The sequence below is a fragment of the Aethalodelphis obliquidens genome, unplaced genomic scaffold (assembly GCF_003676395.1).
Source record: "Aethalodelphis obliquidens isolate GAN/ISIS:26980383/991018 unplaced genomic scaffold, ASM367639v1 scaffold72, whole genome shotgun sequence".
Classification (NCBI taxonomy): domain Eukaryota; kingdom Metazoa; phylum Chordata; class Mammalia; order Artiodactyla; family Delphinidae; genus Aethalodelphis; species Aethalodelphis obliquidens.
In genome coordinates this window covers 1287428-1306600 of record NW_020838016.1, presented here as the reverse complement: position 1 = coordinate 1306600, position 19173 = coordinate 1287428, and the positions used below count along the sequence as shown (strand labels likewise).

Here is a 19173-nt window from a genome sequence, read left to right as displayed (position 1 = left end):
CCGCTGAGCCTGCGCATCCGGAGCCTGTGCTCCGCAACGGGAGAGGCCACAGCAGTGAGAGGCCCGCGTACCGCAAAAAAAATGAGAGTGAATCCTAAGGGTTCTCATCACAAGGAAGAAAAATATTTTTGCTCTCTATTTAAGATAATGGATGTTAACTTATTGTGGTAGTCATTTCACAACATATCAAATCATCATTCTGTATACCTTAAACTTATACAGTGTTGTTTGTCAATTTTATCTTAATAAATCTGGAAAAAATATTTGTGTGCTATTTGGAGATAATCAGAGACCAGCATGGTGCTTGATGATTCCTGTTGAATCATCTTACCGAAACCAACAGAGATCAGATCTGAATGTCTATGTTCATGTTTCCTACGATAAACTGAATTTTATGTGAAGGGGTTGTGCAAAGTGTAATGTGCTGCTCTGCCTGCTTTGCTTTGTTTCTCCTTTTATGTGCACATGTGAACTCCTCAAAGAGATTGTAAACCCACCAGCACAGAAACTGTCTCTTCTTTTTACTGGGATCCCCAAAGTCCAACAAAATGTCTGGGCACCAGCAGGTGCTTGGAAGTGTCATAGATGATAATGAAGGTGAGACTTAAGGACTTTGGTCTGAAATCCAGTGGATGTTCTAGCAATCTCAGTGGGAGTTTACACTGTGCTCCAGGAGCCAGGCCAGAGGCCAGTGGAATTCGTTACCTCGTCTGGAGATAGAGCCTGTCTGCGCTTTCAGAGGAGTCCGTCGGGATCCCTTCTCTGGTCTGCCCCAGAACAAACACTCTGTCCTTGAGACCAGCACAAGCATCATCCTCCCTGCCACCTGTCAGTGAACTTCCGCCAGAGTGTAATTGTACTGGATGTTGTAAGAGGGAGTCTGAGTTAAATGAGGCCCCAGAGGAGTCAGGGGGTCAACAGTGCCTTTTCTTACCTGTTAATGAAGCCTCATTAGAAACAGCAAGAAACTGTGCTGAGAACTGGAAGCACCAGTCTGCTGGGCTCTCCCTGCCAAAGGATGATTAATTTAATGGTTTAAGGCAGCTGCTCTTTGAGATTACGGAGCCACGGAGACCGAGCGTGTGCGGCCCGGCACAGCGTGCGTCTGGTGGAAACTCAGGAGGGTGTGCAAATCCATTCTCCCCTTCCTCCCGTGGCTGAGACAGCTTCCGGGTTCTGGAAAATGCACAGCCATTCAGACACAGAAGTACCTCCTTCTGAGGCCCTCCATCTGTGTTTAGGTTAGGGATTCAGGTCTTGGCTGGGGGGCAAAAATTCACTGTAACAAGCAAGAAAGAAAAGAAACAGACCTCAGTGAATGGGCATTTGATATAGCCAGGCGTACACTCTCTCTTCTGGGGAGGCCCTGGTGCCCAGTGTTTCAGTCGTGGGCACCCCTGAGTGTGCAGCCGCAGAGGGGATTGGTGCTTTGCTGAAATGCAGCTTTGTTGAAATGCAGCATTAGGTGGTGTCTTGATGATTTCTGTGCCTCAGACAACAGAGGGAATTGTGCGAAGGTACCATACAAACTGTAAATAGCTGTCCTGCCCACGGGACTTATTATTACAATTTCTTTGATCCTGGAAGCCAAAAAGGGAAAGCAGCTGGAGCAATTTCAACCGGGAGACCTAATGTCTTGCCTTGCTTCTCTTTCCAGCTTTCTTAAGGGTAAATAAGATTTCATTTGTTTATGTCGGCCTTAGCTATTCGGAAGCCCAGGTACTGAGGGAGGGTGTCTTCCAATGTGCCCATATTGGACACATCGTTCTGTCTGGATTAGCAGCTTACATGAGGACAGAGACTCAGCTTGGATATTTTGGTCTGCAATTCTGTGTGACAGGTGGACTGACAGAAGCTTGGGGGAAGAATTGAGAAATTAAGTCTGGGCTGCGTGTGTGTGGTTTTGGAGGCATGCGAGACTGCGCTAGGACACAGGTGGTGGTTTCAGTTTTAATCAGAAGGCAGGGGAGTCTTGGCTGGGTATGTGGCGGATTCATGAACTATATTTGGCTGGCCTGGGCCCTGAGAGGGCTGGGGAAGGACCCTTGAAGTATATTCTGAGGCTGCAAGTGTAGGTAACCACAGCCTAATTCATCCCCCACAGATTTAAACTGAAGCTCCATTTAAGCTGATCGAGAAGTGCTCTGACAACAGCACTGAAGTGGATGTGTCTGTGCATTACTACCCACGAAGAGCACGTTAAAGACACCCAAATACTTGGTGATGCCTGTGGTTATGATACACACAGACCCCCTCTGTAGCAAGAACGTTGTTTTTGCCTCCAGTGGTGGCAATCTTGCCTGCCATGAGCACAACTCTTGCCCAAGAGGCACATTTATGTTGATAAACCCAAGGGCAGCTGACCCTTGAACAACAAGGAAGATGCCGTCACGCTCAGGGACCCTTCCAGAAGCCTTTAAGAATGGCCCCATGAGGAAAGGCCAGGCAGGTAAAGTGATATCCATCTCCATCCGACAGTGGATTGAACAAGGTGGGCAGACTGGAAGCCACACACGAAGCATTTATTTGGAGAGGGGCAAGGGAGGTTGCTCAAGCTACAGACTATTTGAATTCAGGCAGCAGGACACTCTCCACTTCCAGGAAGCTTTTCAGCTCAAGCTGAGCCAGCTGGGGAATCCAGCAGGGAATCCAGCTTGGGATGGGGGTGGGGAGGGTGAGGGAAGATGCGGGTTGTGGGGTGTGAGGGGGTGGGGACTCCTCAAGGAACTTCGCTGGTCACTCAGTGAGGAAGGTAGCATTTTCTTCATGAAAAGAGAGTGTTTCTCCATTAGCTGAAACAAACAAACAAAACCCAAAAAACACATTTGAGTGAGACAAGCAATGGATGATGAAAATTAGTAAAGAAATCACAACAGAATTATACGAAAGGCAGGTGTCTCACGGAAAGAATTTGGCCTTTGGAACAAGACAGTTTGGCTTTCAAATCCCACCTCCATGGTAATTAGCTGTGTGACCTTGGGCAAATGATTGAAGCTCTCTGAGGTTTTGTTTCCTGGCTGTAAAGTGGGGATAATGATGTAGTTCTGGCAGGGTTTTGTGGAGAAATGACGATAACATAGAGCTTAAGACTGTGCTGGCACATAGCAGGCACTCACTGGATGGAGTCCTTATATTCTTGAAGTAAATTCAGTCTATCTTGTTACTTTTTGGATTTGTTTAATACGATTTTGTGTAGTCAGATATTCATAGGCGTCTGAAAAAATTTGCTTTGTTACAAACATCTAGCTTTTATAATCAACAGAAATCAGTCTAATAAAAAGACAGCTGGAAAGGAGCTGGATGACATTGTTTTTGTTTGAAAGAGCAAGGGTTAGGTTGCTTCCATGTGGCCCTCTTCCATTCTGAGAAAGGGATGGTACAGAGCACACTGGAGACCCAGGAGACCTAGGCTCTGGTCCAGCTCTGCCTCTTCCTCCTATTTTGATCACTGGCAAATCCTTTTCTGCTCTGGCCTTCTTATTCTCTCTGGAATCAGGAGGGGTTGTACTATGTAATTGATAAGTTGTCTCTTAGAGCTGCTATTCTACTATGTATTCTCTTCCTCATTCAATGTATGCCACAGAAGGGACCTTGGAGGGCAATATGATGATACAGAATTGTGATAAAGGCTTCAATTTCCTTAAAAAGCTGGCAAGGAAGCTAAGCCCCAAGACTCATGCATATGCCACAGGAATCCTTACCCATTAAAAAAAGACTACATATGTATGTGTATACACATATATGTGTATACATATATGTATATATACCGCATACACACATATATATACATAGACGTATACATGCCATTCCCAACCTGTTGGCTCTTTCCAGTATGGAGGCTGGAAAAGCTAAATAGTTGCTTTCCCAGCATCCCTTGCAGGTAGGTCTGGTCATGTGAGATAGAAGGAAAAGTCTGTTGGAGACTTCCCAAAACATTTTTCCTTCACTGAAGAAAGGAGTGAACCATGCAGGGAAAAACCTTTCTGCTGTTTCCTCTTGCCTCCCCTTTTCTGGCCATGCATGATGTCTGGTTATGATGTCTGGAGCTGTGGTAGGCATTTGGCAATTGGGGGTGACAAAGATGAAGACAGGGATGGTGTATCAGAGGGATGAAATGAACTTGGGACCTGACTGACATCACGGAGCAGCCTGGCCTACCTCATTTCTGGAACTCTTAGGTAAACATGGTTTATGCCCTTGCTGCTCAAAGTGTGGTCTGTGGACCATCAGTATAGACGTCACCTGAGAGTTTTGTCAGAAATGCAGAGTTTCAGGCCCCACCTCAGACCTTCGGAAATAGAATCTGCATTTTAAAAAGGTGCCCAGGCTTGGCATGTTTTGAGTGCATATTAAAGTTTCAGGAGCATTAGTTTATAGCTACACTAATTAGGTTTTATTACAGGCAGCTGAAAGCATTCCTAACTGCTACCATGTATGGTAGGAAGTATGCATGATCACATATAGGTATGTCTGTGGTGTGTGGCTGTATGTCTGTATCTATGAATGCATACAAACGTCCACACATATACGTATACATACATAAGTACATAATGTATTTAGTCTATATATTTGCATATATATGAGTAGAAAAATCCTGGAAGGACACAGGCTGTGGGAGTGGGGCTGGGTGTTGGGAAGTTTGGGAGGTGATTTCTCCTTTTTACACTAATTACTTCTATAGTGTTTGAAAAAGTGTCTAGTTTAAACCCAAGAGTATCTACTCCTTTCCTAACAAAGCCGAGCAGAGACGCACCTGCTCTCCTCGCGGTCCAGCAGCGCATGGTAGGACACCACGTCCCGCTGCATCTGGCACTTGTGTGCCAGCAGATGCTCGCGGGCCTGCAGCTGCTGCTCCGCCTCTGTGCGCATCTCCCTGAGCTCCGCCTCCAGCCTGCTGACCACGGCGCCCAGGTTCTGCAGCTCGATGTCGTGCCAGTGCTTGGCATCGTGCAAGGTGTTCTCCAGGCCTCGTTTCTACAAGAGAGGGAATACGGTTCAGACCCAAGGCCGATCGGCAGGGCCTTGGAAGAGGGAGATGGGCAGAGCAGTGGGAGGGGCTGGCATCGGCCTGGTCTTTCTGTTTCTCCCAGGACGATGACCTTGACAGGCTGACGTGGCTCAGTGGGGAAGTAATGAATCCTCCTGGGGAGGCCAGAGTCTTGCTTAGTCTGATTCACTGATCCTTCCAACAGGGGTGGAGGTGGGGAGGGAGAAGAGGAAGAAGGAGGGGGAGAGAGACAGGAACTGGAGAGCCGGATGAGAGAGAATGATGAGAGAAGAGGCAGATGAGTGTGAGAGAGAACAAGAGAGGACAAGTGAGAGAGAGAGAGAGAGAGAGAGAGAGAGAGATTCACACACACACACACACACACACACACACACACACACACACACACACACACGAGGCAGTTTGCAGGTGTTTTTTCTTGGTGAACCACCACCCACCGTCCAGCTGGAACGCAGTCTCCTCCTGCATTCCTCCCAGATTCCCACAGTCAGAACGAATGTCTCTGGCCTCTACACACTCACTGTGGTTTTTCAGTGTTTTAGTAGCACATCTTGCTAGTTCCTCTGCCCCTTGCTGCCCATTCGCCCCCTCCTCTCTCTGAGCTGTGCTGTGCAGGTTGGTCTCACTCCACTCGCACCTTGGTCATCTCTGTGGATGACTCCTGTTTTGATGCGTCCAGCACAGATCTCTGCCCCAAGCAGACTCGGTACTGAGGTTCTTACTGGAAATATATGCAGGCCATGGGCCCTATTCAAATCAAGGTGTCCAAAATGGAGCCGTTGGCTTCCTTTGGAACCTGCTGGCCCCTCCTCTCCTGTGCTCCAGCTGGTGAACCCACATGAGCTAGAAACCGGGGAAAGATACGGCCCTGATCCTGCTTCCCTCCCAAATTCAGTCATCACTGAGTCCTACCTCTTGTACATTCGGAAACATTTTCCCATACGTGCCCCCTCTTGTCCAGCCACCAATGCCCCAGATCGATTCTTATCACCTCTCACCTGGGGTAACCTCCATGGCCTCCTAGCTCATCTCCCTGCCTGTGGTTCCTCTCCCTCTGTATCCCCCCACAGCAGCCACAGTGTGCTGTCTAAAGTCCAAATCTGGGCTTGTATCTCCCCTTCTCCTCACCTGGCTGACTCCTATTCACCCCACGTCCAAGCTCAGGGGTTACATCTCCTAGGAAGACTTCCCTAATGCCCTCTTGCATCTGCCACCACCAGGCTGGGTTAGGGTGTCCCTCCTCTGGGTTTCACAGCTACCTAAGCACATGCATGCCCTTGAACTTATCATAGGGGGCTGAGCTTCTTAGGGGCATGTCTGCTCTAGCAGATGCTGAGCTCTTTGAGAGCAGGAACCTAGTCTCTGTAACCCCAGCAACAGGACAGGGCCTGGCACAGAATAGGTGTGTGTGTGTGTGTTGCCCAAGTGACAGCACTTTTATTATGGTGCACTTATTGCCCTATCTGTCTCCCCATTAGACTGAAACTTTCTTCTCATCTTTCCATATACCAAGCCCTGCAAACTGTAGGGCTGACCAATAAAAAAATGGTATGCCCCTCTCTTTAACATCTTTTAGTAGTAGTAATTATGTAGTTCTATAATTTAGCATCTGGCTTTTTATTTTATATAACGCATAAGAAACAAATAAATACCTTCATGATGTCATCTTGAATCATGGCTGCTGTTAAGCAGAGGCCACCATATTATCTTATTTAAATCTTCCCAATTCCATAGGATATGAGGAAGTTGAGTCAGATTCCCATCCTAGGTATGTCTACAGGTGGCAAAATGTGATTAGTGGAAATAAATCTAGATCAGTGTCTGGTCTGGTTATTATTTTGCTGATGAGATCTGAAAACCCCTCCATGGCAGTGAGGATGCAGAAATGGTCACCTGGACTTTGAGAATCATTCGTTCCAACCTCTCTGGGTTTTCTCCCTTTGTTTATCAGGGAACTGCTTGGTTTGTGAGTGGTGGTTGTTGACATTGGACCTGTAACATCTGTGATTTGGAAAAACCTTTCATGGAATCAGGTTTGGATCATCTGTCTATAGTTTTTGCCCTGTGTACGTGGTGACTTTTCCATGTGGCTTGGGGTTTTTCGCTGAAGACTTAGGACCCACTGCCCAAGGTAGGTTCATGGGAACACCTATCAGAGGTGCCACGTCTTTTCCATTCCACCCTTAGAGTCCAAGTCAAGCTTCTGCACTATGTCCCTGACATGTTGACCTGGTTCTCACAGAGATGCCTGTGCTTGAGTCTCTATGATCAGCCATGCTGTGGGTCTCCTGCCCCGGCCCACTCACGACACAGCACAAGCAAGCAAACTGAGATCACAAAAGCATGCTTACTCTTGTCTCTAGAGATCTGAAGGGACTTCCTTAAATTGCTAAGCCTTCCGGAAAGTAAAATAGTGACCTTCTGTGATTTCTGGACTGAATTCCATTCCTGGTCTGAGTTGACTGAACACAGAGCTCAGGGGCCCTCAGACACCATTATTGATGCCTGGCTGCCGCTATAAACAGTGCCTTGTTGGCAAAGGAGCTGAAAATGTCACCAGCTCGGCTGTCTGAGGCTTACATAGCTTTGAGGGCCTGTGTGTGCACAGGTTGCTGTGACTGAGGGTAGCAGGATGGCTGGATGAACTCTGCCATGTTGGAAAGCCGTACACGTGTGTGCTACCTGTTCTGGCTCATCTGTGTTCCTGACCTTGCCTGCAAGGCCCAGCGACCAGAACTCTGATCTACTAGAGCCACAGCGGACAGAGGCAGCCCGTCCTGGGTTCCGAGCCCAGCCAGCATGTCACTGCTCCATCTTCTGGTTGGGGGGTGAGTTCTTGTCCTATTTGTTCCAATAGTCAGGACCATGGGGTTTAGGTGTGGTGATCAGATGATGCCAACTTGGGGCTACTATACTAGAGGTTATAATAATAATTTTATAATGATAATTAATAACAGATACCACTTATTGACTCTGTGCCGGGCATGGTGCTAAGGGCTTGACCTGCATTATCTAGTTAATCATGCCAATGACTTTATGAGGAAAATTCTATGATGGTTCAGTGGTTGATCACGTTTCCAAAGGCAGCTGCAACAATGATCTCCATCCCACCTGCACTTTCTCTCCGTGATTTTGCCACTGTCTCATCAAGAGGCAGATTCCAGTGGAATCTGGGCGGGTCTGTGACTGCTTTGACCAACAGAATGCTGCATAAATGATATTCGGGGACTTTCAAGCCCAGGTGTTAAGAGGCCTGGTACTTTCTGTGCGCACCCTCTGAGGGAAGCCAGATGCCATGTCCAACAATGTAAGACTGCCATGATACGAGGAAGTCAAAGCCAGGTATGTGCAGAGGCCACGTGGAGAGAGAAAAAGAGATGCAGAGTTGAGGCATTGGGGATGTGAGCTGAAGCAGCCATTCTTGGACATTCCAGCCCCAGCAGATGCCACATGGGATGGAGAAAAGCCATCTCTGCCGAGTGCTCCCTAAATTGCTGAATAAATGATTTCCTGTTGTCCTAAGCCACTAACACAGCAGATGGATGTGATAACCAAAATAGATCCTCACTGTACAAGGGAGAAAATGGCATCTTCGGGAGGTCACACAGCTAGTGAGTAGAGGAGCCAGGATTCAAGACTCCAGGGTCTGAGTGCCCGTCCCAAACTCCACAGGACAGCCACCGTCTAGTGCATGATAGAGCCAGAGAGCTCTGCCTCTCTACTTATGACTCGTGTTAGTGGGCAAATCCCTGAACCACAGTTTTCTCTTCGGCAAAATGGGATGCAGTCACAGTCTACCCTACTTAATGTTTCCATGAAGCTCTGATGAGAGATTGCAGGTGAGCATGCTCTTATTACTGTTTCTATCACTTTGAAGAAATTGTGTTTTGGGCACTGTACCAAGTGGTTTGGGGACATAAAACTAATTAGACATAGACCCTGCCCTCCAGGAGTTAATGTGAGTTCAGTGCATGAGCTGATATAACCACATGAACAAGGGGCTCTGAGTGTGAGTGGGTGGCAGGTGGGAGGGATCACCCCAGCTCTGGAGTCAGGGTCTAGGCTTCACGGTGGGTGTGGCACTTTGGTGAGCTCCACCTCACCTGTGCCCAGGGTGTGGATGACAGGAGCAGGTAGAGGAGGCAGAGTCGGGGGAGGAGTCTCCTTCTAGACATGGGAGAACATATCCAAGGGCTCAAGTGTAGGAAAGCAAAGGATGAGTTCTGGGCATTAAAATGAAGCCCGAGTTGGGTGGTATTGGAAGGTCTGGCAAAGGAAGACTTTCTATTTTACCCACAGGCAATTTCAGGGGGTGGGGACACTGATAAAGCAGGAGAGAGGGGACAGTAGATAGAGGAATGGCCCAGATGGTGCAACAGGGGACAGGTGGAGTCTATCGAAGGGAGGAGAGGGTGGATAAAGCTTCAGAGATATTTTGAGGTGGGAAATGGAAGCCGGAGACCTCAAGTTGGAGGACATTCATCTTCTCTGCAGAACAGTGCCGGTGACAGCATCTGCCAAGGGGCAGAGGTAAGGGCGGGCTGGGGGCGTGTGAGGATGGAGACTGCTGGAGCATCCACTCTGGGGAACACAGGAAGTACCCCTGCTTTGTTCTGTCATTTGTGTACTGGTTTTCTTTTACCAATCAGGTGATGAGCGTTTAGCAGACAGGAAACATATAATTCTTGATGGCCTCTCCCAAGTCTAAGGGAGGGCTCAGCACGTAGTAGGCTCCCAATACATGTGTGTGCAATACGAGCTGGTGATGTGCACCAGCTACTTAGGCTGCAATTTCTCCAGGCTTTGTTTTTGATGATGTGGCTTGAGGATACATCCCTCACCTTTTGCCTGGAACTTTCTATCACCAGAAGAGTGGCAATTTTGGCAGCCACAAGGACCTCTGGGGGAGAAATGGCAACCTCTTAACTGTGTCTAAAGCACTGCATTCCCAACATTAGGATGTTTATCAAGGGTTATGGCAGGTGAATAAAACTGATTAGCATAAAATCCACATAACACTGAACAACGCAATCTCTTTCAGACAACTTTTTAGTTAAAGTAGCAGTGATTTAGGCTGTAGTTTCCTGATCTTTATCACCTCAGATCCTTTCCTCACACCCCCTTGCACTGACCCAGATCCCATCAGAGGATGACTCGGAGAAAAGTGGAGCAATGAGACGTGTGTCGTGTTGTAGCAAGACTGAGCATCTTCCCTGAGCTGACTGGGCACCATGTGACCTTGTTGCCGAGGACAACGGACCAAGTGAACTGAAGACCTTTGAAGGAAGGTGATGGGATGATCTTGGCAGTAGGCAGAGGAAAACTTGTTTCTGAGGGGAACCAACTAGAGCAAATACTTGAGCTAACTTGGTGGCAGGCTGCGGCTAAAGCAGGAGGTGGGGCTGGTGGTTTGTGATGGAGCTGTCATGGGTGGCAATACTGAGATGAGGTGTATGCGGGGGGGGGGTGGTGGAAGAATGGGTACCCAAATAGCCCAGGACTTGAGGCTGCTGGGAGAGAGGGGCTTCTTGGGCCTCAACGACGTCCAGACTACCTCAGCTGCACAGGGATTATACAACCCAACCCCTTTGTGCACTCTGGTGTGTACGAACACCTGTGGTTTGATTCAGTACACATGGCCCCCTGGAGGCATCCAGGAGGAGCCGTGCTTGACCCTAACAGAACTTCAGTCCATCCCAGAGATCAGAAGGTGGATTACTGTATTATTAATAATCATTTTAACTACTAATAATAATTAATAATGCAAGAGATCCGTCCACGAACCACAGTGAGTCTGAAGAGCTAACTAGCTTACTAGTTTTGCTTGGGTTCCCCAGAAGCAGAGCCAGACACAGGGATCCTGGTACATGCCAATAATTAAGGAGTTCCTTTCAGGAAAAGGGGGAGAAGGAAAGCAGTTCAGGGCAATGTAAAGTGTTAAGCCAGGAGGTGGTCTTGGCTGGACTGTGGCTACAGCCTGATCCCTTGGAGAGCTCTGGAGTGTGGATTACAACACAGAGCAGAGTCCACTTTGAAGCAAGTGGACTGGGCTTTTAAACCCCACTGTCAGTCAGTCATTGGCCAATGGCTGAGGACAGGGGGGGCACACCTACCATCCTAGGCCAGGTCTTCTTTTTGGCAGAGGGCAAGTCTCTGGGCATCTGTGGCGTCAGCAGCCAACAGTCATGGCAGCAGCCTGGTGAAGGGGATTTCACTGGGGCACTAACTGTGTCTACTACATTTGTCATTTGGTATCGGTTGATCCTTTGCAGGCCTCAGAACTCATGTGCTGTGAGATGGGAAACCCATATGACTACAGTTAGACAGTTGAGAGTAAAACTTCACGCAGGAAAGGCCAAGGCTCTTCCTGGTCCACTCACCAGGGCCCGTAAGGATTCCGTCTCAGCCTGCAGGCTCTGGATTTGGCAGGAAGTGTTGTGCACCTCCACCCTGAGGGCAGCAGCCAGCTTCTCTTCCTGGGTCTGGGCCCTGCGGGCCACCTCCGTCTGTTGCTGTGGAGAGGCAGGGGTGAGCAGGGGGAACCAGGGCCTGAACCCGTCCTTCCGTCTTACCTTCTCCAGTCACCACTCCGCAGCCTCTAACTCAGAGGAAACAGCCATTTGATTTGAAAATCGCTCTTTTTCTATCGGCGCCCACACCAGCTTGTATTCCAACATTTATTTAGTTTGAACATATAATGCATACAAATGGAATAAAATTCAAAAGATTTTCTAAAGGATATATAGTAGAAAGTCTCCTTTTCTTCCTGTGCCCTACTTACTTTGTTCTCCTGTTTCTAGTTTCTCATATCTCCTTCCAGAAATATTTCATATATTTATAAATAAATGCGTATGAGCATCCCTCCTTGCTTTGGTACTTAACATATTTTTAGAAATTATTCTATAGCAGTATATATAGATCACTTACATTTTTTTTAAGGGCTGCATGGTAATGCCTTGCTTGGAAGTACTATGATTATTTGGAAGTTCCCCACTGATGGACACTTAGCTTGTTTCCAGTCTTGGCCTATTATGAACAATGATGCAGTCCCTCATTTTCCATACATGGGAGGATCTCTCAGGGGTAAATTCCTGTAGTGGAACTGCTGAATCAAAAACGTAGGCATTTGTGGACTTCCCTGGTGGCTCAGTAGTTAAGAATCCGCCTGCAATGCAGGGGACACAGATTTGAGCCCTGGTCCAGGAAGATCCCACATGCCATGGAGCAACTAAGCCTGTGAGCCACAACTACTGAGCTTGTGTGCTGCAACTACTGAAGCCCACGAGCCTAGAGCCCGTGCTCCACAACAAGAGAAGCCACCGCAGTGAGAAGCCCACGCACCGCAATGAAGAGTAGCCCCTGCTCGCCGCAACTAGAGAAAGCCCGCGTGCAGCAACGAAGACCCAATACGGCCCCCTACCAAAAAAAGTAGGCATTTGTAATTTTGATAAACGTTGGGAATTTGTAACCCCTTCCAGTGCTCCAATTGCCCCACACCTTGCTCAAACAAGGAGTGAAAAATTTGACCTGATAGTCCCTGTTTCCCTGTAAAAACCCATCTGACCACACTGTGAATTTAGGGGGAAGGTCTGTGCTTTGAACCTTCTCCCCAGAGCAAGATGGACATATTCTGATTACTCCTCTTTGCTGGGGAAAAGGGAAAACCTGAGAGCTCTCCCTCATTTATCTTCAGTGCAGTCTGATAAAATGTCTACAAGGCAGTGATGTAGGAGAAAATAAACGCTTTCTCTCCTAAGTTACTGGCTTTCTGAATTTGCTATCTTTACCACATATGAATACTTATTTACAGAATTATGTGCAAATAGTCCAGCCTAACTCACTGGCTAAGAAATCCCAAGTCAAAAGGCTCACATCTCAGTAGTAGTTCTGCCAGTTCTTGCTGTTTGGGGGCTATAAAGAGCTCAACAAAAATGTCCATTAAAGGCTTGGGAGCAGCTGAAGGAGAACATAACCCGTGGACCCTGCTCTGACTGGTTGGTCCGTGGCTGTGTGTCTCCGGGCCATCATTCCGCCCGTAGATGACATTGAGTGGGGAACGATAATCATATGATGACTGCCTCCTGGGATCACCATGAGGCTCCCATCAGGTTATGCATGTGGAGGCTTTTAGAACCTTAAAATCATGCAAATATTGGCTATATATATTTTCTATGTGTAACAAGGAATGTAGTACCCAACAAATGAGTTTGTAAAAAGCCACTATGAGTTGAATACTACTAACGATAACTAATATATATTGAGCATTTTGTGCCACTTTGTTAACTGCTTTTTATTTTGGGGGGGAGGCTGTGCTATGTGGCCTGTGGGATCTTAGCTCTCCAGTGGTGAAAGAGCAGAGTCATAACCACCAGACCACCAGGGAATTCCCTTAACTGCTTTAAGTCCATATATCATTTAATCTTTACAACCCTGTGGAGCAAGTGTCATTGTTATTTCCATTTCACATGAGGAAACTGAGGCACAGAGAGATTGAGCTATTTATTCAGGATCAAATGGCCCGGACTTCCCTGGTGGCGCAGTGGTTGAGAGTCTGCCTGCCGATGCAGGGGACACGGGTTCGAGCCTTGGTCCGGGAAGATCCCACATGCCGCGGAGCAACTAAGATGGAGCACCACAGTTTCTGAGCCTGGGCAGCTAGAACCCGTGCTCTGCAAAAAGAGAAGCCACCGCAGTGAGAAGCCCACGTACCGCAATGAAGAGTAGCCCCTGCTCGCCGCAACTAGAGAAAGCCCGCGTGCAGCAATGAAGACCCAATATAGCCAAAAAGAAATAAATTTTAAAAAATAAAAAAAAAAGGAGCATAAGGCCCTGAGGGTCAGAGCTGGAATTCAAGTCCAGCAGCCGACCCCAGTGCTGTGCTCTTAACAACCAGTACTTAATGCTGCCGATTCCACCAATGCCTCAACTTAAGACCCTCCAAATTAGAGCTGTCTCTCTCAAAGAGAAGGTGGATCCCTCTAAAATACCCTCATGGTTCACCAAGTCCTGTGATCAGTAGCCCGGTTTTTCTTCCTCCCTCTGGGGCCGGGGACTGGCCAGATGGGCTGTGTGGGAGAGGGGTACCCTGGCAGACAAATGGAGTCAGAGTGGCCAGGGGCAGCCGTGAGCTGAAGCTGGCTCCTAAAAGCTCACAAAAGCCAAGTGTTAAAGTTTCAGGAATTTTGTGATCTGGTGGTTATGTAGCCATCATTCAAAATTAGATTATATCAAGTTACAATCAAATAAGTTATATGAAAAAGGGTAATAAATACATCACTGGCTAATTATTTTGCATTTTATCATTATCTATGCTACTTAGGTAATTTACATCAATGGTACTTGCGTGGTAGAAATAACACATAATGCTGTGCTCCTGCACATCTCTTCCCAACTTTGTCTTCATTTACATCATGTTAGTAGTTTGAAATCAACCATGGTGAGAGTATTTACACCATGGAAACTGGCAAACACTACAAATCAGGGGTTGAATTATTGTTTTGTTGATTGTCCAGATTTAAGAAAGGGATGCAGAAAATGTTAATAATGCAGATTAAACTTAAAAGTGGGTCATGTCTGTAGCTATTGTACTAGGAATGGAACAAAAATTAGAGGGACTATTCTTCCAGTATCTGAAAATTATTATGTGATTCACAAAGAAGTCACTCACAATGCTGATGAATGAACTCATCCAAATATTAACCAAAATTCATAGCAGAGCTATCCTCATTCATCATTGATGTGAGTGACTATTTGCTTAACCAGATATTAATAATCAAGCATTTTTCTATAATCTGACTTTGTGACACTATTGTTGATGACAGAATTATAAAAATCGCTGGTGGATTTCGCAAGAAATAGCAAGTCACACTGAAGCTATAGATGCAAATGGAAGAGCAAAGTATTTTATCTTAAAGTGTGTTATTTCTAAAATTGCATAAAGAAAACATCAACAGAAACTTTCATGTTACCTTTTAGGTAGTGTTATGAATTTGACTGGCACATGAAAACATATGTTTACATTTCCTTGCAGAGAGCAGCTGGGAAACATCACCAGCACAGGATGGGTAAGAGCCAGGCACGAGGGGAAGTCCAGTCCCATGGAGGCATGTTTTAAAGCCTTGGTGGGCAGGTCTGGGGTAAAGCTGCTGGCCAAGGCCATAGCCCTGGCACTGAATGAACTGTCCCTCCTCTCGACCCAGATAATGTACTCAGTAGTTCAGTGGCACACACTGGTCTCTGGAGAGATGAATCCCCAGGTCTTAGTTTTATTGGCAAAATGCTGTACCCAAGTGTTTCCCAAATATTCTTGGACAACCAGCATGGTTTGTCATATATCTGCATACTAATTCAAACTGGTTTTATTTGAACCAATTCACTTTTTCTTTGTAAATAAATGTCTTTACAATGTAAACTACAGTTAAGTTCTCAGATTTTGAAGTGTGTCAGCATCATCTGGGGGACCTTGTGAAAATGCAGATTCTGATTCAGGAGATCCTGAGTGGGCCCCAGGAATCTGCATTTAAAACTTCCACGTGATGCCTGGTTCGTGGAAGCAAAGTTCTAGATTGCTACAGAAACTGATAAAACTGTATTATTTGCCATAGATAAAAGATAACTGAAAAAAAATCAATAAAATTAAAGGAACCACTGTATTATATTCTAGCAAATGTTGCTTGCCAAGCTGCTGAGTCTCAAAGCTGGCTTTCTCTTTGTTGAAAGTCAAAATTAATAAGTATAAGGGAAGTGTTAATGATGCCCCAGCACCAAATGGAAAGTTTCTTGCACCATTTTTAAATTAAGATGGAAAGAGAAAAAGAAATTAATTTGATCACTGTGGGTTTCAGTTTTGTTTTATATCACGTCCCAGGCCTTCTCAAATCAGCTTGCCACAAATGATACTTGCCCTTCATCTGGGGACAGTTAATTGTTTTAACTCACCTAAAAGTATTACATGTTATTCTCCAATGGCTTTTTAGATTTATGTTTTCTTGTTAAATATAATAACTCCTGTTTCCATTTCAACCCAATGCCTACAGATTTCTCCTCACAGACCAAATAGGAGGTGTGTGGTTCTAGCTTCTGAGCATGGGAAGGGAGGATTGATCTGTCATTCAGTGCCATTGCTGGGATGTGTGCTGAGGTTCAGATATGTTGGTTCCCAGGCTTGCAAACCAACTTGAATTCTGGGCTCCACGACGCACGAGCTGAGCCACCCAGGTTTGCACTCCAGCTGTGTTTCTGGGGCAGGAAAGCATGTTGGCATTTTGAAATATGGTAAAAATTTTCAAATTAAAATTTAAAAATTGGCACAATGTTGCCCGTGAAGGATGGATGTGACAGACAAAGAGCAGCAGGCTGTTGAGTAAGTCAGAATGAAGAATTGGAGGGTCTCCAAATGGAGGGGAAAAGAGGCATCTCCACATCCCACCCATTTGGCTGATTAGCGTTGCCATTCCCCAAAACACCCTTGGCGATTGGAAAAAATGGCCACTTTGTGGTGTGAGGGGAGAGTGAGAGTTTGCGGGGGGCAAAATGTGGAGAGCAACGATGCTGGTGTGTTCTTAGCAGAACACGTGTCCAGGCTGAGCCCTCAAGGGTGGACGTGTGCAGCCTGCCTTTCCCCGAGCAGTTGCTGTGTGGGTTCCAGCAAGTCACAAGCTCTCTGTTTTTTGCAGCTGGGGGACAGCTTTATGAGAGTATTGCTCTGCTGCAGAGCACAGCTAACGGCCTTGCTCTTAAACTTCTCAGATCTCACAGGATCACACGGACCTCATTATGGTCACTTTCATGGAGAAAGGGAAAGCAGTGGGCTCCTTGGGGAAAAAGGGGTTCCCGATCTTGCATGACAGAGGAAGCTTATCCACAGGGAAGGCACAGATTTGTGGTCTGGAAAGAAGTCTGGCCTAACCTTTTGGTCCCTCAAGACAAAGCCCTCCCAACCTCATACAAGACGTCACTTGTGCTCATCCTTAAAAAAGAGGATGAATCAAGGTCCGCCCACTCCATGAGGTCTGTCTGGGTCAGAGAAGCAGTTAAGAGTGTTGATTCTATAGTCAGAACATGTGGTTTGAATCCCAGCTCTGCCATGGTCTAACTGTGTGATTTACCTAACCTTTCTGTGCCTCAGTTTCCTCCTCTATAAAATGGATAAAATCACAATACTCATCTCGGGTTGGGAAGATGAAATGAGAACAGACCTGTCAAGTGCTCAGGACACTGTCGGGCGCTCTGTAAACCCTCAATAAATGCACTGCTGGCCCTGCTTTCCCAGCACAGCTCACTCTGCCTGGTGTGGTCTTTCTGTCCGTTGTCTCCCACCTGCACCCCAGCCAACCTCACACTAGACTGTGGCACCTTGTGTGCAGGAACAACTTCTTACTCACCCCTCAACACCCCCGTGCACCTAACATGGTTTTTACCCCTGGAACATGCCCAACGATGTTTCTTGGAAGTCTACAACGTGTTTCAGGTGCAGGCTTGGGACTGCGGAAGAGGAAGATCTACCAGGAATGGAATTAAACCTCCTTTTCATTAAGAGGATTGGCTGTCATTATTGTAATGATTATAAGGCACTTTCCAGTCACCCAGTGTCATATAAATGTTATTTAGCTGAGGATAGATTTTGATAGGCAGCACAGACACACCTGAACTACCCCAGCCATGTGTAGGATTCACTTGGGAGAAAGCTGGATGCCATCCAGTCTTCACCAGAGACATGGGTCCTCCTTAGTGGGAATTAAAAAGAAGTGCATGTCTCACTCGGTGAGACATCAACACTGGCAGAAGAGCTGGCCTGGCTAGGCTGAGCCATGTCTCTCCTTAAACTTACATGAGAGCTGCTTGGCTGTTGAAGCGTATCTCTTTAGGGTGTAGGACCAATTCCCAGCCTCGGTTGAAGCTGCCAAAGGAAACACAGAGGAGCGTGTGGCTTGGCAGACTTGCTGCCCTATTGGTCGTGATGAACGAGGCAGAAGGGGCTCAGCAAGGAGGGGTATTCTGAGGAGAAAAATATATTCTTCATCTGCAAGTAATTATTGGAGAAGTCTAAGTGACAGCATTTTTGTTCGGGTTCATGGAGATCATTCCATCCCTAAGAAGGCTCGCCTCTGCTCTGTCCCTGCCAGGAGACTAGGTGTTGGATACGAGCCACCTTACCTTAATTTCTCAGGGATTTGGGTTGTTTTATCTTTGCAGATCTCTTAGTTTCGAAGTAAGATCCCTACGCTTTTCCTGGGAAAGAGTTACTGTTAAGAAATATCTAAGACAGCTTTGAGATAGTCAGAATCAGTGGCTGCGGATGAGCAAGAATTGAAGCCAGGGACGTTGTGTCCACAGCACCAAGCCTGGGGCCTGCAGCTTGGTTTGTGGTTGACAAATGGAGTGTGAATGAGTGAGTGAAGATTCCTTGGTGGAAGGTATGAGGATGAGGATGCAATGGTGGATGGGTGTTGACCAGTCGTGGGGTTGAAAACGCAATATAGGAGATGAGGACCTGGGCTCCCCCCGCATGTGGCTGTGCTGGGTAGTGGGGTAAAGGACTGGCAGTGCCCCCTTGATGAGACAGTCTCTTTATTTTCCCTAGTCTGTTACCCTACCTTCCTGCCCCCAGCCACACCAGCTGGGGCACACCACCGTAGCACACAGCTATACTAACACTTCCTTACGGGCTAACAATATGTTTTGAAAGCCAGCTGGAACTACCATAAATTAAGTAAAAAGACAAGTGACAGGGAGTTCCCTGGCGTCCTGGTGGTTAGGACTCTGAGCTTCCAATGCCAGGGCCTGGGTTCAATCCCTGGTCAGGGAATTAGGATCCTGCAAACCTCGTGCTGTGGCCAAAAAAAAAAAAAAGACAAGTGACAAGCTGGGAAGATATTTGCAACTTATATCACGGAGAGAGGACTAATTTCTCTAATTTACAAAGAGCCACTACAAACCAGTAAAAAAGAATCCCAGACCTAATAAAAATGGGCAAAAGATATGACCTGATAGTACACACAAAAGCAAATATGGATGAAATTCAGCATGTAAAAGGATGTTCCACCTTTCTCATAATATAACAAATGCAAGATAAAAGTATACTGAAAAACCATTTTTTACCTATAATATTGGCAAAGATCACAAAGTGATCACAAACTGTGAGAACTCACAGTATCAATGAAGAT

At 46.6% G+C, this 19173-nt stretch overlaps 1 protein-coding gene across 1 annotated transcript in view; it reads right to left on the bottom strand.

The window, feature by feature from the left end:
• Nucleotides 1–2501: 2501 nt before the first annotated feature.
• Nucleotides 2502–19173, bottom strand: part of BFSP2 (beaded filament structural protein 2) — a 69603-nt gene continuing 52931 nt past the window's right edge. Inside the window, exons 5-7 of the mRNA XM_027091711.1 lie at nt 11389–11520; nt 4754–4974; nt 2502–2792 (exon numbers count right to left, since the gene is read on the bottom strand). Of these exons, the coding sequence (XP_026947512.1) occupies nt 2789–2792; nt 4754–4974; nt 11389–11520 (357 nt within the window). The 3' untranslated portion in view covers nt 2502–2788. The remainder of the gene's footprint in view (nt 2793–4753; nt 4975–11388; nt 11521–19173) is intronic.